The sequence below is a fragment of the Gadus chalcogrammus genome, chromosome 13, assembly GCF_026213295.1.
Source record: "Gadus chalcogrammus isolate NIFS_2021 chromosome 13, NIFS_Gcha_1.0, whole genome shotgun sequence".
Classification (NCBI taxonomy): Eukaryota; Metazoa; Chordata; class Actinopteri; order Gadiformes; family Gadidae; genus Gadus; species Gadus chalcogrammus.
In genome coordinates this window covers 15443268-15466614 of record NC_079424.1, presented here as the reverse complement: position 1 = coordinate 15466614, position 23347 = coordinate 15443268, and the positions used below count along the sequence as shown (strand labels likewise).

Below are 23347 nucleotides of genomic sequence, written 5' to 3'. Positions count from 1 at the left end.
CCAAACTATTACAATGACACACACCAACACGCCCCCATAATACACACCCACACACATCTGCAACACACTCATCCAAACTCTGTCACACCCCCCATTTAAATACATCCTTGGCAGACACACACGCACACACACAGTATAATGTGTTGCTACAGAATCTATAATCTATCTATTAAATAGTCAAGTTTAAGCCAATAGATTAACTGTGCACAAATATTGATTGTGCCAAATTCGTATGATTGATTTTTTCTTTTGTCTAAATGTTTGCATTATAATCTGCTTTCAATTGTCCCTGCAAGGATAAATGTAGCATTTCAAATTGAATTGAAGCTTGGTTTGAAACGATCAAGATGAGAGAAAATTTATGTAAACTGTATTTCACGGCTTCACAGCTGATCTAGTGCTCTTTATTTTTATTTGATCTAGAATGCTTGCATAGTTTCAAACAATAGAAATCTCCCCAGAATAGTTTTTAACTAGTTTTTACCTTGTTTGTACGCGCTGCATAACAGATTAGCGGACTCATACGTTGTCAATGATTTGAACTAATAATGTTTTTTTTCCAGAAGCTTTATTTCCCCTGACCTGTAGGTTAGTGAATGTGCTGCGTGAACACTGTGCGTTCCAGTCCTTGCACACAGTTCTAGGAATCAGGCCTATCACTTTTCCTTTTTTCTCTCATCCACTTTTAGTCTTTGCCCATGCATGAGGAAAAATCACACGGCAGCACATTAAATAAAGGTAGTGTCCGGGGCCTGGGCGGTTAGGAGACCAAGGTCTAGATCAAAGTCAACATGATAAAGATAATAAAAAAACTTTTGAATGGACACAATGTATGAATGTGCATGTGATGAAATACAGATTGCACCACATATATAAACAAGAGGGACACAGAGTCAGACTCTCTCACACACACACACACACACACACACACACACACACACACACACACACACACACACACACACACACACACACACACACACACACACACACACACACACACACACACACACACACACACACACACACGCAAGAAGAAGAACAAGTTTTACTGCTGGAAGAGGTGGAGGGTGCATCCTTTATTTAACCCTTTAGAGGAAAGAGAAAAAAGCGCTTACACAACGTGCAAAACAAGGCTGACTAGATACACTAAGTCTGTACAGTACAGTATATTGTCCGACGGTGGACCTCTGTGGCATGTATCACAAGGACCACAGCTGGGTCTGCAACGCCGCTCCTCCTCTGCTCTGACCCAACAGGAACTTCATGCTCCCACTCTCCCTCTCCCTCTCAACACTGCCAAACCACACAGACGGACCCGTGCTGGCAGCTCCGTTTAACCTTCTACCTCCCCTGCACACTCACTGGCCGGCTGGCTGGCTTGCTGGCAGACTAACCAACTGGGCTGGCTAGCTGGCTGACACCGACTGGCTGACTAAGCAACTGACTGAATAGCTGGCTGGCTTGCTGGCTTGCTGGCTGTGTGACGGACGAACTAGCTGGCTGGCTGAATGACTGCTTGGCTGACTGGTTGACTCCTCAGTGCATATAGAGAGAGCGCTGGCTAATAATTTGTCAGACCCTGTGGGGTATGAGGCCACCGTGTCAACAACGGTCCCAGTGTTCCGCCAGCCAACGCTGACCCGGCCCCCGCTCTGGAGGGTGGGGGGGGTCAACAGCAATGGATGATGTTCCCATGGCAGTGGGTGTGTTCTTTACTGCAGCCGCGACCGTGGCCGTGCAGTCGTTTACCAGCGTCATGAAAACATGTCAATAATTGTTCAGAAACAGGCTTTATGCATGCAACAGGGAACAAGATGTTTTGATATCTGGTGCCTCTCTGATGCAGAGTGATGCAGAGAGAGCCATATCTTTTCTCCCAATCTGAATGGGATTTCGCAATAAGGCTCCCTGCTCTGTGCCGCTTATAAAGGTAGCACAACTTGACGTGAACAAGTACGCCATTGTTTCGCATGTTCAGCCATCATTTTCCTCCTTCAAATTTAGATTTAGAAGATCATAATCCACGAGTAAAGAAACTGATTTCATGTAATGATTTGCTCCCATTTGTCTGTTTGTAGTTACTGAAATAAACCTGCAGCATGGTCCTGAATGCATAAAGTCATCATATGCATCACGTCATAACCCTGCGGTCATTACATTATACCACAGTACATTTGTAATTTTAATACATTGCTACTTGATGAAATTATAATACACACACCTGCCATCTAGTGGCCACGCCATGTAAAAACAGTCCGATTTATTCACAATGTGATTGAAGAAAAGCTGTCAAATTGTTTTATTAAATGTTTTGTAAAGCTTTTGAATAAAGACATAATTTTGAACAGGCTGCACAACTACAATGTAATCTAGTTGTGCACACACACACACACACACACACACACACACACACACACACACACACACACACACACACACACACACACACACACTCACACACTCACTCACAAACACACACACACACACACACACACACACACACGCACGCACACAAACACACACAAACACACATGCACACACCAACACCAACAAGCACTGTCACACTGTTGCCAAGATCCTTGACAAGACAGGGCAACAGAGTGACGATATTGATGCTTCCTGTGTACGCTCCATGCCAACGTAACATAAGAAGACCTGTGAACCATTCAGCTGTAACAGAGAAAGAAATGTCTATAAATCAAAATAACAAAGCAAGAAAATAGTGTTGCACAACCACTCACGGGTGTGTTGTTGAATGCAAAACCACTGTCGGGATGCAAATTGTATCCAAAGTGTAACCATGAAGAGCATAACGTAGCATAAAGTAACAATTGACTGAGTATGAAGCAAACGAACTAAGAAACTTTGCATCTAGCATTTCACCACTGTATTATTGCTCTTTGCAATACAGTAGAATGCTATGAATTAGAATAAAATGTGTGTTGTTCTACACTGTTATATTATATAGCTTTTTCCACAAGTGGTTTATTTTAACATTCTATCATTCACATACAATTATACAATGTGTCATCAATACCCCTACTTTTTCTTACTAGATCTAAATAGAGTGTCTAATCTAATTGTCTGACCATTTAATGCAATGTTTTCTGAGATAAATTGACCTTTGTCTGATATGAAGAAACACAACACAGGCAGACTACCAAAACAACCCTTTATCATCGGTTTATGGAAGACTTCGGTCAATCAAAGCTTTATAAATGTTGTTTGAGTGAAACTAAATATTGATGCTTGTCGTAGATACAAGTTATTGAAAGAGTCGGCAAAATACATAAAGGTGAGTCCATGCAAAATGTGTGGGAGGAAATATACAATTTGCTTGAATGAGCAAAATGACATGCAAAGAGGCATGCAAAACATAGAGCAACACTGAGTCGAATGCAATGCAGCCAAAGTATATTATAAAAGCCCATTCTAACATTAATTGATTCCAGATCATATATAATCAGCTACAGTCATCTACCTGTCAAATAGGCAAATTAACATGTCGTGCAACAACAGTGCCACACTGCCGCCTTCTGGCCACATGCTGTTATAGTATCTGAGTTTATTTAATAATAAACAATACAGAGTAGATTGTGACAATGAATACTATTTACCGAATGTCTTGTTGATTGATAGGAGACGACAATTTTATCTGTAAAACCTGGTTAACAAAAGAAGAAAATAATGAAAATATGAAATAGAAAATAATATTTCATGAAGGAAATAAGAAGCAATGGATAAAGATCAGTAGCAAAGGGTGAGAAGGCTCAATTTATGACAAATATCTCCCCCAAGGTAATCTCTAGACTAACCCACAAGCAAATGTCAGGAAAATATTCCGGAAAGAACAATACCACGAAATACACTCAGGTGAGACACACAATAAGCTGCAAAACGAGGACTCATATGAGCTCATTCATCTTTTATCTTAGTAGAATGTGCAGGTCCCAGAAGCCCATCCAAGCCTAATGTCACTCATTTTGGGAGTGACGATGGTACAATGTTGTAGTTGTGGCCTATTAAACGTGGTGATTGGTGTATGTGGTTGTTCAAGGTCCACAACCCCCCGAATGTTATATGTTTTGTAACCCGATATCAAATCACATACAAAACTATTTTATCACTACTTTTATCTGGAATCAAGCACAAGGAAGCAACGGCAATACCTTGAGATTGGATTGGTGCCGTGGCGGGGTAAACACAGGTGTAGCTGAAAACACCAATTATGGGTCCATTCCATTTAATAAGGCCAGCGGACCAGGAGTGACGGAGCGACTCGGATGCTGGTGTTCTGGTAGAAATAAATGAAATGGACCCAATATGACAGATGTGTATTGACACTGCTGACACACCCAAGTGGTCAAATTACCCTAATATTATCGATTATATTATTATTATTATTATTATTATGATGTGTTCCACGACAAGGGTTATAAATGCATGTCATTCTGAGATCAACTGTATTCACTAATGCATTTCCACTAATCCGGTAAATTCTTAGGAATCCTTGTATGTAAATATGTCTAGCCGTTGGGTGACATCTACATAACCACTGAGGACACCAATAATGAACCCACAGTCATGCAACAGCCTCCCTGTATCACACGATCACACGGATCACACCGAATGTGAGCACTATCCTCTTTCATCTCTAACCCTGCGGTTCTCCTCTCCCTCTCCAGAAGACTTAGAGAATGGCTGGGGCGTTCATCCTGCTTGCTCTTTGCTGGGTATTTGGACTGGCTTCTGGTAACAATTCAAATGCATGGTTCGGGAACGTCTCTACCAACCTTTTCTATTTACAAGGAGACATTGTGCTTGGTGGGCTCTTCCCCATCAACAGTATAACCAGCAACCTGAGTGACAGGTTGACTCCAAACGACATTGCATGTGAACGGTATAGTAAGCATTAATGTTTTGCTTTTTTAAGACAAATCGTGTGCATTATTTTGCCAATATAATTTGAAAATATATGGCTGAAGCTGAAATTAAGGTTCACTTTGTAAAAAATAAATCAAAGTTGTTTTAAAGGAAAAAAGTTATATGCTTTCATGCGTCTATGATCCAACAGGTTAAGACCATCAGGCCTGGGTGCCTCTCTCGTCATGAAATACACTGTGGATGAAATCAACGCCAACCAGGCTCTGCTGCCGGGGATCAAGCTCGGCTATGAAATCTTCGACACATGCTCTCAATCTGCCACAATTGTCAAGTCTACCATTTATCTTCTCTCTGACAAAGACACCGGGGAGTTGGCGGTGGAGTGTAACTACACCGACTACGAGCCCAGGGTGGCAGCCATTATCGGGCCGTACACCTCAGAGATGGTCACTGTCGTCGGGAACCTCCTGGGATTCTTTCTCATGCCCCAGGTACGGAGATCTAGGACTCTCCATGTGGTCCATTAAAAAATATATGTTTATCATAGTATTATTATAGTTTTTCTAGATATGGTATTTGTAGATTTTTATTATATATATATATATATATATATATATATATATATATATATATATATATCAGTACCTGTTTGTATGAACACAATTAATTACAATGATATCTCTACAGTTGTTTGCCCTTTGATAGCACTGTTTACAAGGTGGTATAATCACCATGGTCGTCATCTTAATATAGAATGGAAGGAAGAAAACACCCTGTTTTTATTGATTATATTATATATTTATATGTTCCTCAATTAACATTGCTATCCCCATCTTGAGATGCAATAGAGCCAGATTCAATTTTTCTTATAATACAATTACTATGGCTAGATATGATTTAAGGAAGACCCTCTATGTAAATCCCCTTGTGAGTGACTACAGAAACAGTGACCGTGAGGGACGGCCTTCAAAGAGCAGACAGGGTGGCCTGGAGTAACACACCCTAACCCCTGCTGTCTCCAATATAAATATTTATTAAGGGTATTGGACAATGCCCTGTACCTGACTTTGTATGAATTCTGCAGACTGTAAGAGGTTATGCCTGTGCATTTCCTGTCCCTTTTAGTTTTGTAACCTTTTGTATTCAAGTGTATGTTGTTTTATGCTGCTTCTTGGCCCGGTCTATGTTGAACAAGGTTTTAAATACCAAAGAGACTTCAACTGGTCAAACAAAGGTTCAATAAAAAAAACATGTGTATTTTGTGCAACGTCAGATCAGCTATGGCGCCACCAGCACCATGTTCAGCGACAATCTGCTGTTCCCATCGTTCATGCGCACCGTGCCTGACGACAGGCTGCAGGCGATGGCCATAGTGCAGCTGCTTATAGAGTTCGATTGGAAATGGTTGGTCATAGTTGGCAGCGACGATGAGTATGGGCGGCAGGGCCTGCAGGAGATCTCCACCTTGTCAGAAAACACCAGCCTTTGCATCGCATACAAGGGCCGGATCCCTGTGTACACAGACCCGTACGCAGAGATCAAAATCATCTTGGACAACATTGAAATCACTGAAGCGGGCGTGGTCGTGGTGTTTTCGGGCTTGACCTCTGCGGAAATCTTTTTTAAAGAGGTTAGTCATGCCTGTCGCAGAGCGAGTTTAATTGTAAAATTGTTTTTTTCTGTTATGTGACTGTTTCTCGGTTTGTCTCATCTTTTCCTTTTCATTTGTATGAATACTGATCAGGTGATGAAGAGAAACATGACTGCCGTGTGGATCGCCAGCACTGCCTGGGCGCTTGACTCTACACTGACCAACATGGACAACATGCACACCATCGGCACGATTATCGGGCTTGCAGATAACACCGGGGCGCTCCCCTTGTTTGCCAGCTATGCAGAAGAGCTGTTTACCAAAATAAGCCAAACCACTGATGACCCTGAGCCGACACAAGGACCCACCCATTCCAAAGATCCATGCCCACAATGTGCAAACTTGTCCCCGGCAAATTTGAGCCTGGCAACTAATACTTACATACAGCATTCCGGTTTTAGTGTGTACGCTGCCGTCTACACTGCGGCACATGCGTTGCACACACTGCTGAATTGTGATGTTTCAAGCTGTACTTGGACAGAGGACAGTAAAGTCTATCCTTGGATGGTAAACATAATTTGATGCCCGAATACACTAAGGGAACAAAATAAATGGAAAAATCCAAATAGTTTTATAAAAACCCATTTCCATCTTCTTTTGCAGCTTATGAAAGAACTGAGGAAAACTACCTTCGAATTGAATGGTATACAAATGTCTTTTGACAGCAGTGGCAACCCAGACCTAGGATACATTCTGGTGGAATGGTTTTGGGAAAATGGCATTTTTAAATCTAAAACGGTTGGACAATATCACAACAGTCTGTCCCTGAACAAATCCCTCCTGGAATGGCATACAGACGATAATCAGGTAATGTCATGTTTTAAATGTTTTAAATAGTATATAGAACTTTGATGATGTACGAAATCGACACTTCTTACTCCCTGCTGCAGGTCCCCCAGTCGACATGTTCGTCAAATTGTGGGGCAGGCCAAGTACGCAGAGTCAAAGGCTTTCATTCCTGCTGCTTTGACTGCATTGACTGCATGGCAGGCACATTTCAGGCAATAAATGGTAAGTTACAGGCTTATGGATATGAATTGTACTCTAATGACAGCAGTAATTTGTTCTTGTTGTCGCTAGAGGTCCCATGATGGCAATAGAACTAGCTTTTGGCTACCAATTGGTGCTACTTTTGATTGTGCTCTTTCTATATTCTAAGATGACATCCAGTGCAGAAGGTGCCCCAGAGGCCAGTGGTCACTTGTTCGCAGCACAAACTGCACCGATCCTACCTTTGAGTACTTGACATGGAGCCAGCCCGAGTCCCTGGGGCTGATGTTTGCCGCGCTGATGCTCATAGTGTGCCACAGCTGCGTCGGGGCGCTGTTCCTGAAGCACAGAGGGACCCCACTGGTAAAGGCCTCTGGGGGGTTCCTGAGTGGTCTGGCTCTCCTCTGCCTTGGCGCCAGCTGCCTCAGTCTGTTGCTCTTCCTGGGTCAGCCGGGGAACATGGTGTGTCGTCTTCAGATGCCCCTAAACTCCATCCTCCCAACCGTGGCCCTGGCAACCATCACCATCATTTCCCTAAGGGTGAGGGGGTTACTACTGTTTAACCAATTAAATCAATCAATCAATGAACACATTAAAAAAAACAAAAAAAAACAACAATGCATGACTCCCTCTGCCCCTTTTCACACAGATGTTTTATATGACCGAGTTCCCTGAGAAGGCTGTCTCTCATCTGGATGTAATAAAGCGTGTGGAAGGCTGGCTTGTCTTGGCATGCTGCTGCGTGGAGGCTGGGATCTGTGGCTGGTTTACCCAAACAGTGCCTCTTCTGTCTCAATATCTGGCCGATATGGACATTCACTTTGTCAGTGAATTCCTGGTGTGTCCCGTGGAGCTACTAGGTTTGGGCCTATTGCAAGGCTTTAACACAGGCATGGCCCTGATATCGTTCATGTGCACCTTCATGGCGGTGAAGCCCATCCATCAGTATAACCTAGCCAGGGACATAACCTTCTCCACTCTGCTCTACTGCGTGATTTGGGTGGTCTTTATCCCGATCTATACCGGCTTGAACGATAAGTTCAAGTCCATCATCTACATGATTTTCAGTTTGGGAAGCAATATAGGACTAGTAGCTGCTTACTACTTTCCAAAATGCTACATGTTGTTGAAGAAACCAGAACTCAACACTGACGAGTACTTTCGTAGCTACCTGGAGGGCGCTCCACCAAGGCCACTGGAGGAGGAGCAGCCAAACCAAGCGCCTGAAACCAGCCAGGAATCTGAACCTAAACCAGATGATCCCCACAAAGGCTAGAAACATCGCCCATTAAGGCGCTAGATATGAGCGCTACATTATCATGAAAAATATATTTATTTTTCCTAAACCACATTTAGACTGCTGTATAGGAAATTACTGATTAAAACCGTTTGAGAACATGTATCTATTTGATTTGTTTGTGAATGTTGTTCTTGAATGGCACCAATGCATTTTAAAATCCGTTATACAACAGTTAGTTCCGACTAAGTAATTTGATTGGACAAGAGGCATTCCATGAGTGCTGATTTAGAGTATAACAGCACTGGGACTTTTAACTACACATGTCACGGCTGTGATTAGGTTCATCAATCGGCCTACGGCCGAATGGCGGCAGTGCTGATATTCAATCAGTACAACAGCACTCCCTCTCGTGTGATATTGCTTAAATCCAGAGACCTCTGCACATGATGGCAACGGTTGCTAACAACGGACCAGCAGCGAGTCAAACAGAGAGGTAACGACACAGTGAGCGACACACTGGAGGTACCTTTTAGGAATAAAACCAACAGTTTCAATATCAGACTGCAATCTTACCTATGTATTAACAATTATTATTATCGTTCGTTCATTAAATAATCCAGAAAGCAGTTTGATTGCCAGGCAAAAGTGTAACTGATCTCTGTTAGCATCGACGTTAGCAAACATAGCAATGTAAATATAAAATATTATGCTTATGACAGCAAAGTGTTTATGTAACTGGGAAGTAATTGCACATAACTTTGAAGTTCAACGCACTTACTTTAAGCTATAGGGCGCTGCTCCCAGGATGTGCTCCTACCAGGTGCTCTGTAGTGTGACGAAGTTTTGACGTTACCTGAACACTATAACGTTAATTAAGTTCCAGCACGTCCGTCCTTATGCAACTATGCGGCGAGGACGATCAGCCAGGAGCTCCCACTCAGATAACAGCGATATGGATATCGATGGCATTGGTAAGTGTCATTATTAATGTGCAGAAGCATAACTATGATTGTCCCTTTACGATTTATTCTACCTGATGTTTTGGTATATGTTGTACTTGTTATAGCGGAAACAGAGATGGGTAAACTGCAGAGACAGTTCAGGATCATGGATGGAGACCGGCAGGCCTACACTATTCAATCTCAGGAGCTCATACGAAAACAACGGTAAACAGGCCCCTGTCATATTGTCCTTGTTTATATTTATTTGTGTGTGTGTGTGTGTGTGTGTGTGTGTGTGTGTGTGTGTGTGTGTGTGTGTGTGTGTGTGTGTGTGTGTGTGTGTGTGTGTGTGTGTGTGTGTGTGTGTGTGTGTGTGTGTGTGTGTGTGTGTGTGTGTGTGTCTCTTTGTGTGTGTGTGTGTGTGTGTGTGTGTGTGTGTGTGTGTGTGATATGTGTGTGTGTGTGTGTGTGTGTGTGCATGTGATATGTGATATGTGTGTCTGTGCATATGTGTGTGTGCATGCATGTGCATGTATGTGCATATGCCTCTCACATGTGTCTGTGTGCCTGCATGTTTGTACGAGTGTTTTCATGTTGGCTATTTGCACTTGTGTGTGTGTGTGTGTGTGTGTGTGTGTGTGTGTGTGTGTGTGTGTGTGTGTGTGTGTGTGTGTGTGTGTGTGTGTGTGTGTGTGTGTGTGTGTGTGTGTGTGTGTGTGTGTGTGTGTGTGTGTGTGCGTGCGTGGGTGTGCACAGGCAGGAGTTAGAGAAGCTGAAGAAGGAGCAGGAGGAGCTCCAGCGTAGCCTCGGGGTGTCTGAGAACGTGTCGCGCAGACAGCAAGACAGTGGGAAGCTCCGCTCCCTGCTGGAGCACAGGGACCTGCTGAAGGAGGAGCTGGAGCAGGAGAATGAGATTCAGAGAGAGCTACAGAGAGAGGTGCTAGGCCTGTTGGATACCCATGTTATAATATAGGAAGAACAAATTCATGAGATAGATAGAACACACATTCACACACATGTATATTTATTAAAAAATTCAACAATCATAAACCACTATTCAGACACAATTCCCCATCAGGAACTGTTTCTCCTGGATATCCACAGATTTCCGGCTATGAGAAGAAGCTTTCGGAGGTTCAGTCAGGCGTGCTCACCGCTGGTGACGCACAGAGATCCCAGTTGCGGCAGGCCCAGAAAGCCATACGCACTCTGGAGAACAAATTGGACAGAGTGAGTTAAAACCCTGGGGACCATATGGGCCACATGTGGTCCTCTTTCATTTACTGACTCAGATGGATAGATATTTAATTGAATGGTGGGATGCACAAGTACTTGCCATCGTTGTTGTCGTTGTTGCTTTTGTTGTTGTTTTTATTGTTGTTGTTCTTGTTGTTGTTGTTGCTGCTGCCTTACCAGAGCAGTATAGTAACAGTATCTGTTCCAGTAACCAATTGTTCTGCTGTCCTTTGAACCATAATGATTGATACAGAGCATTAATAACTTTTATCAAATATCCGACTCAAATATCCGACGGTATGTCTGCTCATGGTTAAAAGCAAACGCCTGTACTCATCCATACAGTGTGTCCATTGTGTAACTACTACACATCTTAAAAGTAACAAATAATTGCCATAATTTCTGTTCTATTGGTATTCCTCCTATTCAGGCCCTAGTTCACTTTAATGAGCAGCTGACCAAAAACAGCCATCTGAGAGAGGACCTGGAAACTCTACGTGTTGAGCGCGCCCGCTACCATCAAATCCACCATAGGCTAACCCAGGTCAGCAGTCTAACTCTGAACCAATCAAGAACCTGCTGTGAGGAACTAGATGGTCCTACATGACAATTGGTGTTCAGAAAAATAAATGGTTCATGCTGTTGGCAATGTCTCACATTCTGTGTTTGTCTTTCAAATGCAAGCTAAAAACAAATGGCTGCATTGAAAGTTCAAGATTTACTTTTTAATCCGCCGTTACAGGAGCGGCAGGGTATTCGCAAGGAGATCGGGGAAATGATCCACCTGTCTACTAGTGCATACGACGTCAGGTGGGATAGCATGCTTTTAAGATATCCTTCTGTTTTAGTTTTTCCTCCATGACCTTTCGTTACATAAGAGGGCTCCACTGGTCTCTGTGTTTCCAGACTTGAGGCCCAAACCAAGATGAGCATGATGAGAGAGAAGGCGGTGAAGGACCTGGCCCAGTACAACACTGAGATGAAGGAACTGGAGAGAGTGATCGCCCACGAGCAGCGCCTCAAGGAGTTCATGACGGCCAAGTGCAGCGAGAGGAGTGCCCAGGACGAGGGCCAGGAGATGGGCCGCAGGCAATGTAGGACGTTGGCAAATATTGGAGATCATGCAACCCATATGGAAATTACAATAATAACTGCAATTCACTGCCAATTAAAATGGCTAATAGAAAGTCAGTAGTGATTTTTATTAAATTGAACTTGCTAATTTTAAGATCTGAGGCAAAATTAGGATGACACAACATTTTATTATTTAAAAAAATTCATCAGGGGTAATTGAAACAATTACATGGACCAGAAGAAAGGTTGTAAATATCATGACTCGTTCCAAACAGAAGAAGATGCTGACTTAATGAACAAGCAGGCCATATCGGTGGTAGCATTAAGGACCATAGTACAGTACCTTCAGTGATTGTGGTGGGGATGGTGTCTGATATCTCTGTTCTCCCAGTCTCAGAGCTGAGGGATCAGCGCAGGACGGACTCAGGGGAGCAGTCGGTGGACATGCTGCAGAAAGTGTTTGAGAGGATTCAGGCCGTAACCGGGGAAGATAACCTGGACATGCTGGTGACCAGGTTTGTCCAGGGTGAGTCATGCTGGTTCTAGCGAGCACACGCCAACCCCTTAACAATAACAACCATGTTCATGCTCAGGCTCGTGGTGAGACATTGAATGACTGTTATTTCCTCTTTATAGTTGAAGACCGCAACTTTGCGCTCTTTAATTTTGTGAATGAGCAAAACAATGAAGCCGAGGCCCTCAGGGAACAAATCCACCAGGTGAGTAGAAAGGAACCTGTTATATCTTTATACTTCAGAGAAGTTTGTTTTGGGTTTTGTTTTGAAAAATGTCACCATTGTTTCCGAATTTTTTTATGTTAAAAAGAAAGAGTTTAACTATTACTCAAGGAAACATATTTTATCAATACATACATTTTTGTTTTACATTTTACCATTTGAATAAATTGCACTATATTTAAATTCTCAATAAATATTAAACTGGATATATAATTTTCGACAAATAACAAAAGATTCATCAGCTCAACAGTTCCATAATCTCATTGTACCACATTGGAGGAAATCTAGCAATGGCTACTTTGTCTTTTGTCACGTGTGCATGATCAGATCCGGGGTGAAATGGAGCAGTTCCAAGTGGAGGGTGTACAAAAGGAGCAGGAGCGCCACGCTTTGCTGAAAGAAGGGGATCAACAGCAGAGAGAAACAGAGGGCAAGGCTGGAGAGTATGAACAGCAAGCTAACGCTGTTAGCCAAATCCTGGACCAGATCAAAACAGGTAACCCCCCCCCCCTTCAAGGAGCCAATGAACTTCCATACCATCCCCAATTTGCCATCTGACTTTCCCATCAATGGAGTACTGTCTTATCCATCTTATCTGATGACCTATTGTACACATGAGCATTTGCATTTGCAACCTTCTGTTCCATACATAATTAGAAAGGTCATGTATTACAGGGATTCCCAACTGGGGGTACCCTAATTGAGTAGGTTTGAGGGGGTACTTCTTGAAATAGTTCATCCCAGCTTCTTAATATTAACACTAATCCAAAATGAGTTTAGCAGATTATAAGGAGGAAAACATGTATGATGTTTCTATGAAGGGGCACCTATGCTGATGAGGCTGTGGAGAGGGGGGGGGGACACAACACAAAAAAACAATGGGAAACCCTGCTCCAAAGGTGACCTTCCAGGACCATCTTTTAAAACACCTTTTTTTTGTAGGAGTGAACCGCATCTTCTCCAAAATGGACAGCGACCGTTCAGCCATAGACGACTTGCTGGGCTCCACAGCGGGCATCAATGAAAACAACATCATGACCTACCTGGGTCTTGTCGAGCAGAAGACCAATGAGCTGGTGGCCATGCAGGCCTTCCTCCGCTCCAAGGTTGGCCTCAACTCCTAAGCAGGGAAGGAGGGATCCCTCTTTTTGCGTTCCTTTCCCAGGTTTCCACTTGGCCTTTATAGGGCTGAGGGTAAGGTGTTGTTGTGGCCTGTGAAGCCCTTTCAGACTGTAACTGATAAAGGGTTTTACAGATGCAATTAAATTGACTTGACTTCAGCCGGTTCATACTCCATCAATCATAACTTGCTCTCTAGGTTTTGGTGTGACCATAACCCAGTGTCTCCATGTTGTGCCTCGTATAGGATACCGATAAGGACTACAACCCTAAGGACCTGGCCACCTTCATATTGGGTCAGAATCCAGACATGCTCAGGCAGAGTAACGCCATCCAAACGACAATTACTGGGTGGGTTGCTCTGTATAATCTATATAATCTACTGATCTGCACTCGTTCACTCAGCACCTTGAGAGCCTATTACTAAAACCAACGTAGTTCCATATTCTGTTTGTCCCTGCATTTTCATTTATTTGTGTGTGTATGTGTGTGTGTTTGGCGCTTGGATGTTTCTGATTATTGCTCCAAAGAGATGACCACGAGGCAGAGGAGTCCCACCTCACGGATGAGGAAGAAAGGCCTCTTTCTCAGGGAGAGCTTCGCCAGAGAATAATGAAAGGGGTAAACGGAACAAACAAAGCAGTCTATTCACCACGCCGGGCAACAATGTTCAGCCTTTGTGCTGCGCCAGTGCTAAGTGTGCTGTGTGATGATTTGTAGGTGATGAGGAAGGAAGGCTCGCTGCAGCAGGGAGCACAGAGAGGCCAGAGGAGCGGAGCCAAACCCGATAGTGGACCACTCTCCCTGGAGGCCCTCACCTTGTAAAACCTGGAACCCGGGAGTTCTCCTCAGGCAGCAGCCAGGTCTGCTGGTGAATGAGACATGGCTGACAATCTGAAATCCATCAGGTTTACATAGAATCCTAAATTAAAAAATATATCTTAATAAGGAACCTGAATAACGAGGTCATGATATTTGTGAAAGCTGTGTTTGTTAAAGCTCTATTCGTGTTGAACCCTTACCCTCTGCTTCAACCTCATTACTTTTTTTTGGATTTGTCATCAAATGTAGGAAGGTTCAAAGCTAATTGTATTAGTAGCTACAAAGGACGCTTTCCAAAGCAGTCCTACAGCAACCCCCTTTTTTTTTTATGTGTGATTCGCCATCTGCCTTCAACTTACCAATTTGTGGAGCCTGTGAGTCGTTTTCATGTTTCGTAACATGACACTTGCTGCGATGCTCAAGAGGAAAGAATGGGGGCAGCAGATCCTGTTGTAATACTAATCAGCATGCCTTGACCGTGGCTGCTGCTACACAAAATGAAGGTTACGGACTGTAATCTCTTTACAGCGCCCAATTATTTATAGGAGCATAGCCGGTTGCATATTAACTCGTCGTGATTCTTGTATCCAGTTCTTTAGATATGGTTATTGATGAACGTAATGTGGCTTATTTATCCTAATTCTTAAAATGAATGAGTAATCATGCATTGTAATATTTGTTATTTAATTTGAACATGATCGCTCAATGTGAATCATACATATTTTATGGATACGTGGGAAATCGAAAAATATATCTTGATGGGAAAGCCCCATTCAATGTTTATTTTAGGTAAATGAATGAATAAGTAATGGCAAATGGAGCGCGAAAAATAGTTTCCCTTTAACCGTATTGTACACCTCTGTAAGGATGATATCCATAGCATATCTAAAAACAAGTGTGCACTTAAACAACCTTTGATCATTCGATTCAAATGTCTCTTATCATTTCATCTAAACATTTGAACTGCTAGTGTAACCGTTTTGCATCGTTGACCTTCCCCAACGCAACTACCACTTCCTCTTTACTAGAGAAAACAATGAAGATGGCAAATCTGTTATTTTAGGACGAGCATGTAACCAACCCATTCAGCCTCCTAAAACAATAAACAAAGAGTATGTGGTTCGATTGGAAAAGGTCATTCCCTTTAAGATCTTAAAGAATGGCTCATGCATGGGAATAGATACGCCAAACAATCAAAATGGGTCTGTTCAAACCAGGAAAATATACATCAGGTTATTCAGCATTCGATAAAGCACATATCTACATTTATTGAGGTCGCCTTAATGATGCATTATATTGGCAGAATTAAATCCTTACTGCTCCTCTGGTTTGCCTTTATAAGAATAGTAAGTATATTTGGTATAGACCAATGACTTGGAGTTTCTCTAAATAATCCCCCCAACGTCTCAACGGCGTGGCTATGAAAACAGACGATCAAAGATAAAAGGCCTCTATGAAAAGTGGGTGGGGGGTAGGATATGGATGAGGCTGTCGTCTTTGAAATTCTACTCTCACTAAGCTCCACTCCACTCCCCACACATTCTCTGTGCACACGGCCCTCTGCATTGCCATAGAAACATTCCCTTTAATCACAACAGAACCTCATTTCCTGCTACTGACAAAGGCTCCTCATTGCCAGCAGAGACCGTCTGCATCCAGCCAGTCTCCTAAGGCCCACCTCCTTACCCCAGCCTACCTATCAGTGGCAGGCTCTTCCGCCTGCTCTCCACCACTCCTCTCCATATAAGAGCATTTTCCAACGCTTACCATTTCTCTCTTTGTTTTGTGCCGCTGCACATTTGGTTTCAATGTTACCGGGGAGGAGGATGTTTATATTCACACAAAAGGGAATTAAAACACATTCGTATTGAGATAAAAAAAGAAACACTGGCATCTTTCAACTTCTAACAAAATGCACAAAGTGAAGCACGTATGTGCCGCCGGTATGTATGCATAAATCCTCCTCTGCGCTAGACTACCATGGCTCCATCCTGCTCTCTCTCCTCTTTGAGAGGCTGCACCCCCTCCATTAGCTGTTCCATAAATGCATTCCCTGCTACCCTGATTACCTATGTGTGTGTCCAAAGCCTATGTTGTCCCAGACGGCTCTTAGCTCTAGCATGCACTTTGACAAATCTCAGGCGAGATTGTTATCTTTACTTTGGAGCAAGTCCCTATCTCTTTCACACGCTTACTCCTTCTTTCTCCCTCCCTAGTTGTCACCATATCTCTCTCTCTCTCTCTCTCTCTCTCTCTCTCTCTCTCTCTCTCTCTCTCTCTCTCTCTCTCTCTCTCTCTCCTTCTCTCTTTCCCTCTCCCTCTCTCGCTCCCTCTCTCTCTCACTCTCCCTCTTGTTTATTTGGGAGTCTTGCCAGGTAATTCCCTAGTCTGCCTGCACCCAGTATCCAGAATGCTACCTCCCTCTGCATACCCCTCCCACACCTACCAAGGCAAGTTGCTAGGCAACCAACCGTCTGTGAGGTCTGGACATTTTTTCAACCAATCAGGATGGAGTATTTATTTTCAAACCTTGAGAGAGAATGCAACATCTCCTTTCTCCATGACAAATCTACCTTTGGCTTATTAAGTCTAGCTTTATATGACAGCTTCAGCTTTATTTAAAGCTTTAGTTTTTTTTTTTAAATCTTTATATGTTTATTTCTGAAAGCTACACCAGCAGGTACTATAAGTCCACCACTGGGTGGCAACATGAGTGGTTTCTCTGTTGCCACACAGACTAGCTTTTTTTCCCCTGCTGTTGCTAAGCAATGCCATTTCATAGCTCTTGTACCTGTGGATCATTTCAGATTTTTACAGATGTTGCTGACACCATTTTGTCCTCATTCACACCATTTTGAAACAGATGCTTTCAGAGCTTTTATGAGCCTTAAGGACCCCCAGGTCATACCCTCACTATTGCTCTTCATATACCTCTCTTAAAATGGATCCTCACACAAATCAGAGATGGACCTACCTTCCTCCCCAAAGTCAGTTTTAATATCGATAGTGTTTAAAGCTAAACCACAGTGTAGAAAAACGATAAGGCACATTCGTGTTTTATGTCCATATATTATTATATTCTCTGACCTTCAAACTGTGAATGTTGGTTTGAAAACCTCTGGGATACCTGATAATGTTTAAGGGTATAAGAGTGTAAGGGTCTGCCTTACACTCGTCTGATTTCAAAGACGGAAACCAAGCATTCTCAGTTCTGAATCCCTCCGATACAAGGCTGGTTTGAGATGCTAGTCAGGGTTAAACATTAGCCTTGTAACGGCCAGCCCTCTGTATACTTCACCTCGCCTCGTAGCAGACAGGAAATGTGCTTTCAAACGATTAGGGGAGCCACTATTAACCACTAGCAGTGAGATCCTGTCCGTGTTTTCACTCACTTCCTTTCTGAAGAGCTTAAAATTAGATAAGCACTTCTGTAAACCCTTCACTGCTGAAAGAGACCACAGTCCAAAATACATGTTTTAAATCCATAATTGTTACATTTGATGATTTTACTGGGTTTTCTCTCAACTCCCTCTGCCCCCCCTCCCCTAATTTGTTGTTTATCTTTTCTTACACTCTCCAGGTCCCCACGTTTCTTTCCCTCCCCCACCCTATTCCCTTGTGGGCTGTGTCTCTGTGTGTGTGTGTGTGTGTGTGTGTGTGTGTGTGTGTGTGTGTGTGTGTGTGTGTGTGTGTGTGTGTGTGTGTGTGTGTGTGTGTGTGTGTGTGTGTGTGTGTGTGTGTGTGTGTGTGTGTGTGTGTGTGTGTCCCTCATCTCAGCTGTGGTTGCTGTGCAGATGGCGCTTTGTTGGTGCTTTACAATGGGACTAAGGTCAGTGCGCCTCCAACCATCAGCACACTGCAGGTTCTCCACTCCAGCTGTCCTGATGCTTGACGTGGACCCCCATCCACAACCTCTCCCTGCTCCACACCGGCCCCACCGCCACCACTCCATCTTTGTGCGGAGCAGATGAGGAGAGGGTCTTTAAAACACAAAATAGGCCACACGCTTACTGACGACGCGATTGGTCGGACCGTTTTGCATCTCTCATAGGGACACGGACGTCTTCTTCTTCAAGGCTTCGAGAGCATTTGTATATATTAATTTGACGTATGTCATTGTTCAACACATTTTGTGGTGATATCTCTAATCCAACGCACAAGCCAGAACCTCAGACCAGCTGGGGAAATGCAAATCCACCATCTGCCGTGTGATCCCATATCAACCCTTGTCCATAATTAGTCATAAGAGCTAATGTCATGTTTGCTCTGCACTCATCGGATTATCGGGATGCTCTGTAACCAGGAGAGTACACAAATGGTTTATTTAAACTAATTCAGAAGGATCTAAACCACAGCTTAAATGACAACTATGAGCAGTCACAACGATATGTATGCTATAATATAGAGTTTCTCAGTTCCTCTCCGACTATTACCTTCGGCCGAAAGTGATCAACTGCTCTCAACCTAATTAAATATTTTCAAATCAAAGTTCATTGCTGTCTGTCTGCGGTCTTGTAAACCAAATGTGATTTCTAACGGACGAATAAAAGTAATGTGACAATCAAAACCATGCAACAACAATCCTTTTTCAAAAGGTAAATTGATTGGTTAAAGAAGTAGGTGCTGGACTATGCTTCTTTGTCTTGGTGGAACTTTCAACATGAGTGAGCAGCAGAAAAAGACAGGTAGAGTAAAAGGCGGGAAACATAAGAGGGGGTGGAGCTCCAAAGAAGCCCCACGTATTACTGGAAATTTCCACTTTCTTCTGGCAAGACATTGGTGGAGGTGGAGTTAAGAGGTGAAATAAATAACTTGGTGGAGCAAGTTACATTCAAGTTGCATTCCACTGCAACCCTCTTAATTATATCTACATGGTCAATTAAGTTCAGTCAATAACAAGACAATGTTTTACATGTAAAATTCGATTATTTTTCAAATAACACAAGCTTTTATTAGTGTTTTTAAAATAACACGCTAACTGACATAATAATTAAGTCAGTTTGACTTAATTGATTACATGTTACGCTCACAATACAAATTTCAGATGGATGGAATTCATATTGTTTGTATTCAGTTATAAATCAATCACATCAGAGATGAACAAAAAGGTTATTCTCAGTGCTTTTGCGCAGTCAGCCCTACAACGGTGACAGTCAAAGAAAAAATAATTTGGGCAAAGAATAATGACTTGAAATGCACTAACTTCAAAATAGTAGCGCTGAGACAAGGCCATAAAATACCTTTTATATGTCAAAAGATTTAAGACTCATTACTTACGGAAAATTATATTCGATATAAATAAAAGCAGTGTCTACAACTAATGCTAGCCAAGGTAGCACTACAAAGATTATTACACAAGGCTCAAGTAGATCATTCCTTTTATCACAAATTGTGGTTTAATTTAAGCATTCCGAATCACACAGAAGATCTTCTTCCATGCGTAGCGCAGTTTGAATATTTTGCTTTTTCATTTTTTTTTCTAAATTCATAGTTTCATTTACTATTATAACCACTATAAACACAAATGGGGAACAATAAGGAACATGGGGGGTGGTTGATATGATTATATTGGCTAGTTATTTCAGGAATAGCTATCATATCCCAATGCATCGGTCCACTTAACAAAATGCTATTGCTTTATTAATGTCAACATGTCAGCATGCGGGCCCCTTCACTGCGACTTGTGTCAAGTCGCTGAGAGAAGTCAACTTATGTTGGCCCTATGTTCTTGAACCGCGAGAAAGGCAGACAGAGCATGCAGAACACCGCTGTTCAAAACAAAGGAACTTAGTTGGCCCCCACTGATTCCTCCAATTATGGGGTCCCTTCCCCCGGCCTAATCTCAACCTCTGCTCTTTGATTGCCCTCTCTGCTCAACTCCCCCGATACATTCCACAAGTAAGGACCAGTTCTTTGTCCTGTGAGAATTTACTTGTACTGCCTTTTAGCATAGAGTGGTTAGCACAGAAAACTAAACCGTTCCTTTAACTCCGTCTTAAGGTTTGCTTAAGACTATGGAAATTGTGGCGAAATGTTGCCAGTTATTGAATTTTTTTCTCCTTCAAGCACAAAGAGTTTATGTTCTCTGCCATGTTGGTCTCTGAAGAACCATAACAAGGCTAAAAATAGCTCCATAACTCCCAGAGAGGGTACATTTGAAGATAAAATTCATAGAGATGAGCAATGAGAGACTTTTTAGCATGAAGCTGTATTTATTGGATTCTGTTTTATTATTATGTGATTGATCATTTATTTCACATGCACTTCACAAAACGATTTTCGTCTTCTAAAATAGTTTTTAGGCAAATGGAAACATGGTCAGTTTGTATTCAAACAAAGAGGGGAGGGGACAGGAAATGATCTCACGAACACTCCCCCTCTCTGATTGCTCCCATTTTCCAGTTACAGAAAGGCAATGAGTAATGTTGTCTGCTGTTTTTTAGGCTCATGTTTTTTTCTCCCATGGATTTTGGTTGTGTGCACACTGTGGCCTTTACAGTGCAGACGTCTGCCTCTCAGCTTTGCGGTGCCCACATGGTCTTCATTTCCCAAATAAAAGGCTGCTACTGTGACTCTGAGCAATGCTAAAACAAGACCCAGCAACAAAACTCCTGCCTTTGGCTTCTTCATGTAGGCCTATATCATCACAATTTACATTGATGAACATCGGTTGAAAAGGTTTATCCGCCGTTTTGATCTTTCATCATCAAGGCAAGGATCCAAAAATACATTTTCTGAAGATGTGCTGCTTATTATCACGTCTCATGTTCGAAATGCAACCATATATTGTGTTGAATAATTTGTTGTTATCTCTTACTAAAGGAACTAAAGAAACATCCATTCAAAGCCCACACTGGCAGACACTCTTTTTTTTAAATCTCTGCATGCAATTACACTCAGCAATTATAATTTAGGTGAACCTGGATGAACAATAGAATGAAGTTTGAGTGCCTTCAACATCCATTGGTTTTCTTGGGTGGCACGGAGAAGATCATTGCTCAGGCTAGAGTCCTTTTTTTTTAGTGTGGATTGAGCAGCTACATGCTTGCTTTAACTATATGGAATAATATCTATTTGTGTTACTTCAATGTGCTGCATGCAATGATGCATTAGCTGTAGATAAAATGGTGTCCGAGAGGCGAAAACCCTTAAGACTTAATGTGTCACATTGAGAACAATCATTTGTCAAATCTTACCCTGAATGTAACATGATTCCCTTCAGGTCACTCTAGAAAACAGCACCTGAACAATTCCCACAGTTATGTGTAGCCACTCCCTTGACACTTGGATGAGTAAGTAGGTGGTGCAACCTTACTTTACCTCCCCTGCTATTGTGTAAACCTAACAGACTTTGGTTATGACTTTAAAGATAACGAAATTACAATGGGCAGATGTTTTTGTGGATGATCATGGAACACGTTATTATATAACCATTATTGTACAGGATTGATTTAGTATAAAATCCACAGATACATTGCGTTTTAATAGTTAGTATGATTTAATTCAGGAAAGTGGACCGTACATGATCAATAATACATGTCATGGGTGGGAAGAGGTGCCTTGCGATGTAACTGTGGATGTCTGACTGAGTTCATAAATGCTATCCCTAGCAGCTCCATGGCACCACTGGGTTTTTGCTCTGGCCTCCCTGGAGATAGGGGGGCAAGAGGGCTTTCCCCCTATTAGAAAGAATAAGGTATTGTGTTTCATAGTTCCTAGCACAAGCATGTAATTCAGCGATTTCATGTTTAAGGCCAAAGTGCATGAGCAAGCTATTATTTGTAGTCTTTTGTTTGTAGACTATCGTTAGTTTAATCATTTTTGCGAAACATCTTTAAACAAACAAAAGATTCCAATTGATAATTTGGAATCTATTGTTTCATTATCATCCAAATTACTGATACCTAAACATATTCTCAAAATACTAACTTTAATGTTCAAACGGCATAGTGCTGACACAGTGCCTGTGCATGTGGATTTCTTATGTATATGGCATACCATTGATTATTTCAATATTCCTGTAAAGCAATATGTTAGAAAAATAATTATCTGAAAAATAAATAAAAGGTTATTATTTTAGGCTACGTCAACTACATCCTAATCAGCTCAATATTGTAGTTGCTTGTGAGACTTACAGTTCAGTTTGTATATTTTGCATACACATTGCATTGGTAAATTAACTTTCGCTTTTTGAAAGTGAAAGCTCTTTAATCGATCTTTCCGTTTTAATAGCATTTTTATTTTCCTCGTTTGAAATTGCAATGCTTTATGAATGTGTATGAATGTATGATCGTGGTTTCCTTTAATCACATCATTCAGTTCTACTTGCAATTTTCTGCATCTCCTAAGAAAAAGGAAGGAGGCTACTCAAGACAAAGGATGCCGTCGTGTGCTCCAACTAGTTGCAGAGACGTATATAATGCACATTTATTAATTTCGTTTTAAGCACATTTTAAAATATCGATTGAAAATTCCAGAATCGTAAATGTGTATAACAGATCAAGAACTAACTGTTCGGTCGCAATAAATATATAAATAAACGTTATGGATAGTGGTGAAGCGCGAGGACCAATCAAAAAAAAGAGAGCTGGGCGGCGCTTACGGGGCGGGATGTTTCAAATAGATTGACAATGAATTTGTCCAATGGAGA

At 42.1% G+C, this 23347-nt stretch overlaps 2 protein-coding genes across 4 annotated transcripts; both read left to right on the top strand.

Moving 5' to 3' along the window:
* The first annotated feature begins 4700 nt into the window (after nt 1–4700).
* On the top strand, nt 4701–8908 carry LOC130402622 (taste receptor type 1 member 3). The gene is made up of 8 exons (XM_056606854.1): nt 4701–4903; nt 5078–5378; nt 6161–6517; nt 6632–7045; nt 7142–7345; nt 7429–7549; nt 7698–8068; nt 8178–8908. The coding sequence occupies exons 1-8, from the start codon at nt 4701–4703 to the stop codon at nt 8802–8804; spliced, it is 2598 nt and encodes an 865-aa protein (XP_056462829.1). The 3' UTR covers nt 8805–8908.
* A 156-nt stretch (nt 8909–9064) lies between these two features.
* Nucleotides 9065–19329, top strand: odad1 (outer dynein arm docking complex subunit 1). 3 transcript variants are annotated; one of them, XM_056606857.1, is made up of 16 exons: nt 9065–9261; nt 9646–9739; nt 9835–9934; nt 10466–10646; nt 10814–10939; nt 11376–11489; nt 11688–11755; nt 11852–12039; nt 12411–12545; nt 12656–12738; nt 13084–13252; nt 13699–13862; nt 14123–14226; nt 14406–14496; nt 14596–14738; nt 18278–19329. In XM_056606857.1, exons 2-15 carry the CDS (start codon nt 9673–9675, stop codon nt 14698–14700), a joined length of 1695 nt encoding a protein of 564 aa, XP_056462832.1. In that variant the 5' UTR covers nt 9065–9261; nt 9646–9672; the 3' UTR covers nt 14701–14738; nt 18278–19329. The 3 variants fall into 3 exon arrangements, with proteins under 3 accessions (XP_056462832.1, XP_056462830.1, XP_056462831.1); XM_056606855.1 differs by lacking the exon at nt 18278–19329 and having other exon boundaries at nt 14596–15828; XM_056606856.1 differs by lacking the exon at nt 18278–19329 and having other exon boundaries at nt 9065–9290; nt 14596–15828.
* Nucleotides 19330–23347: the final 4018 nt, after the last annotated feature.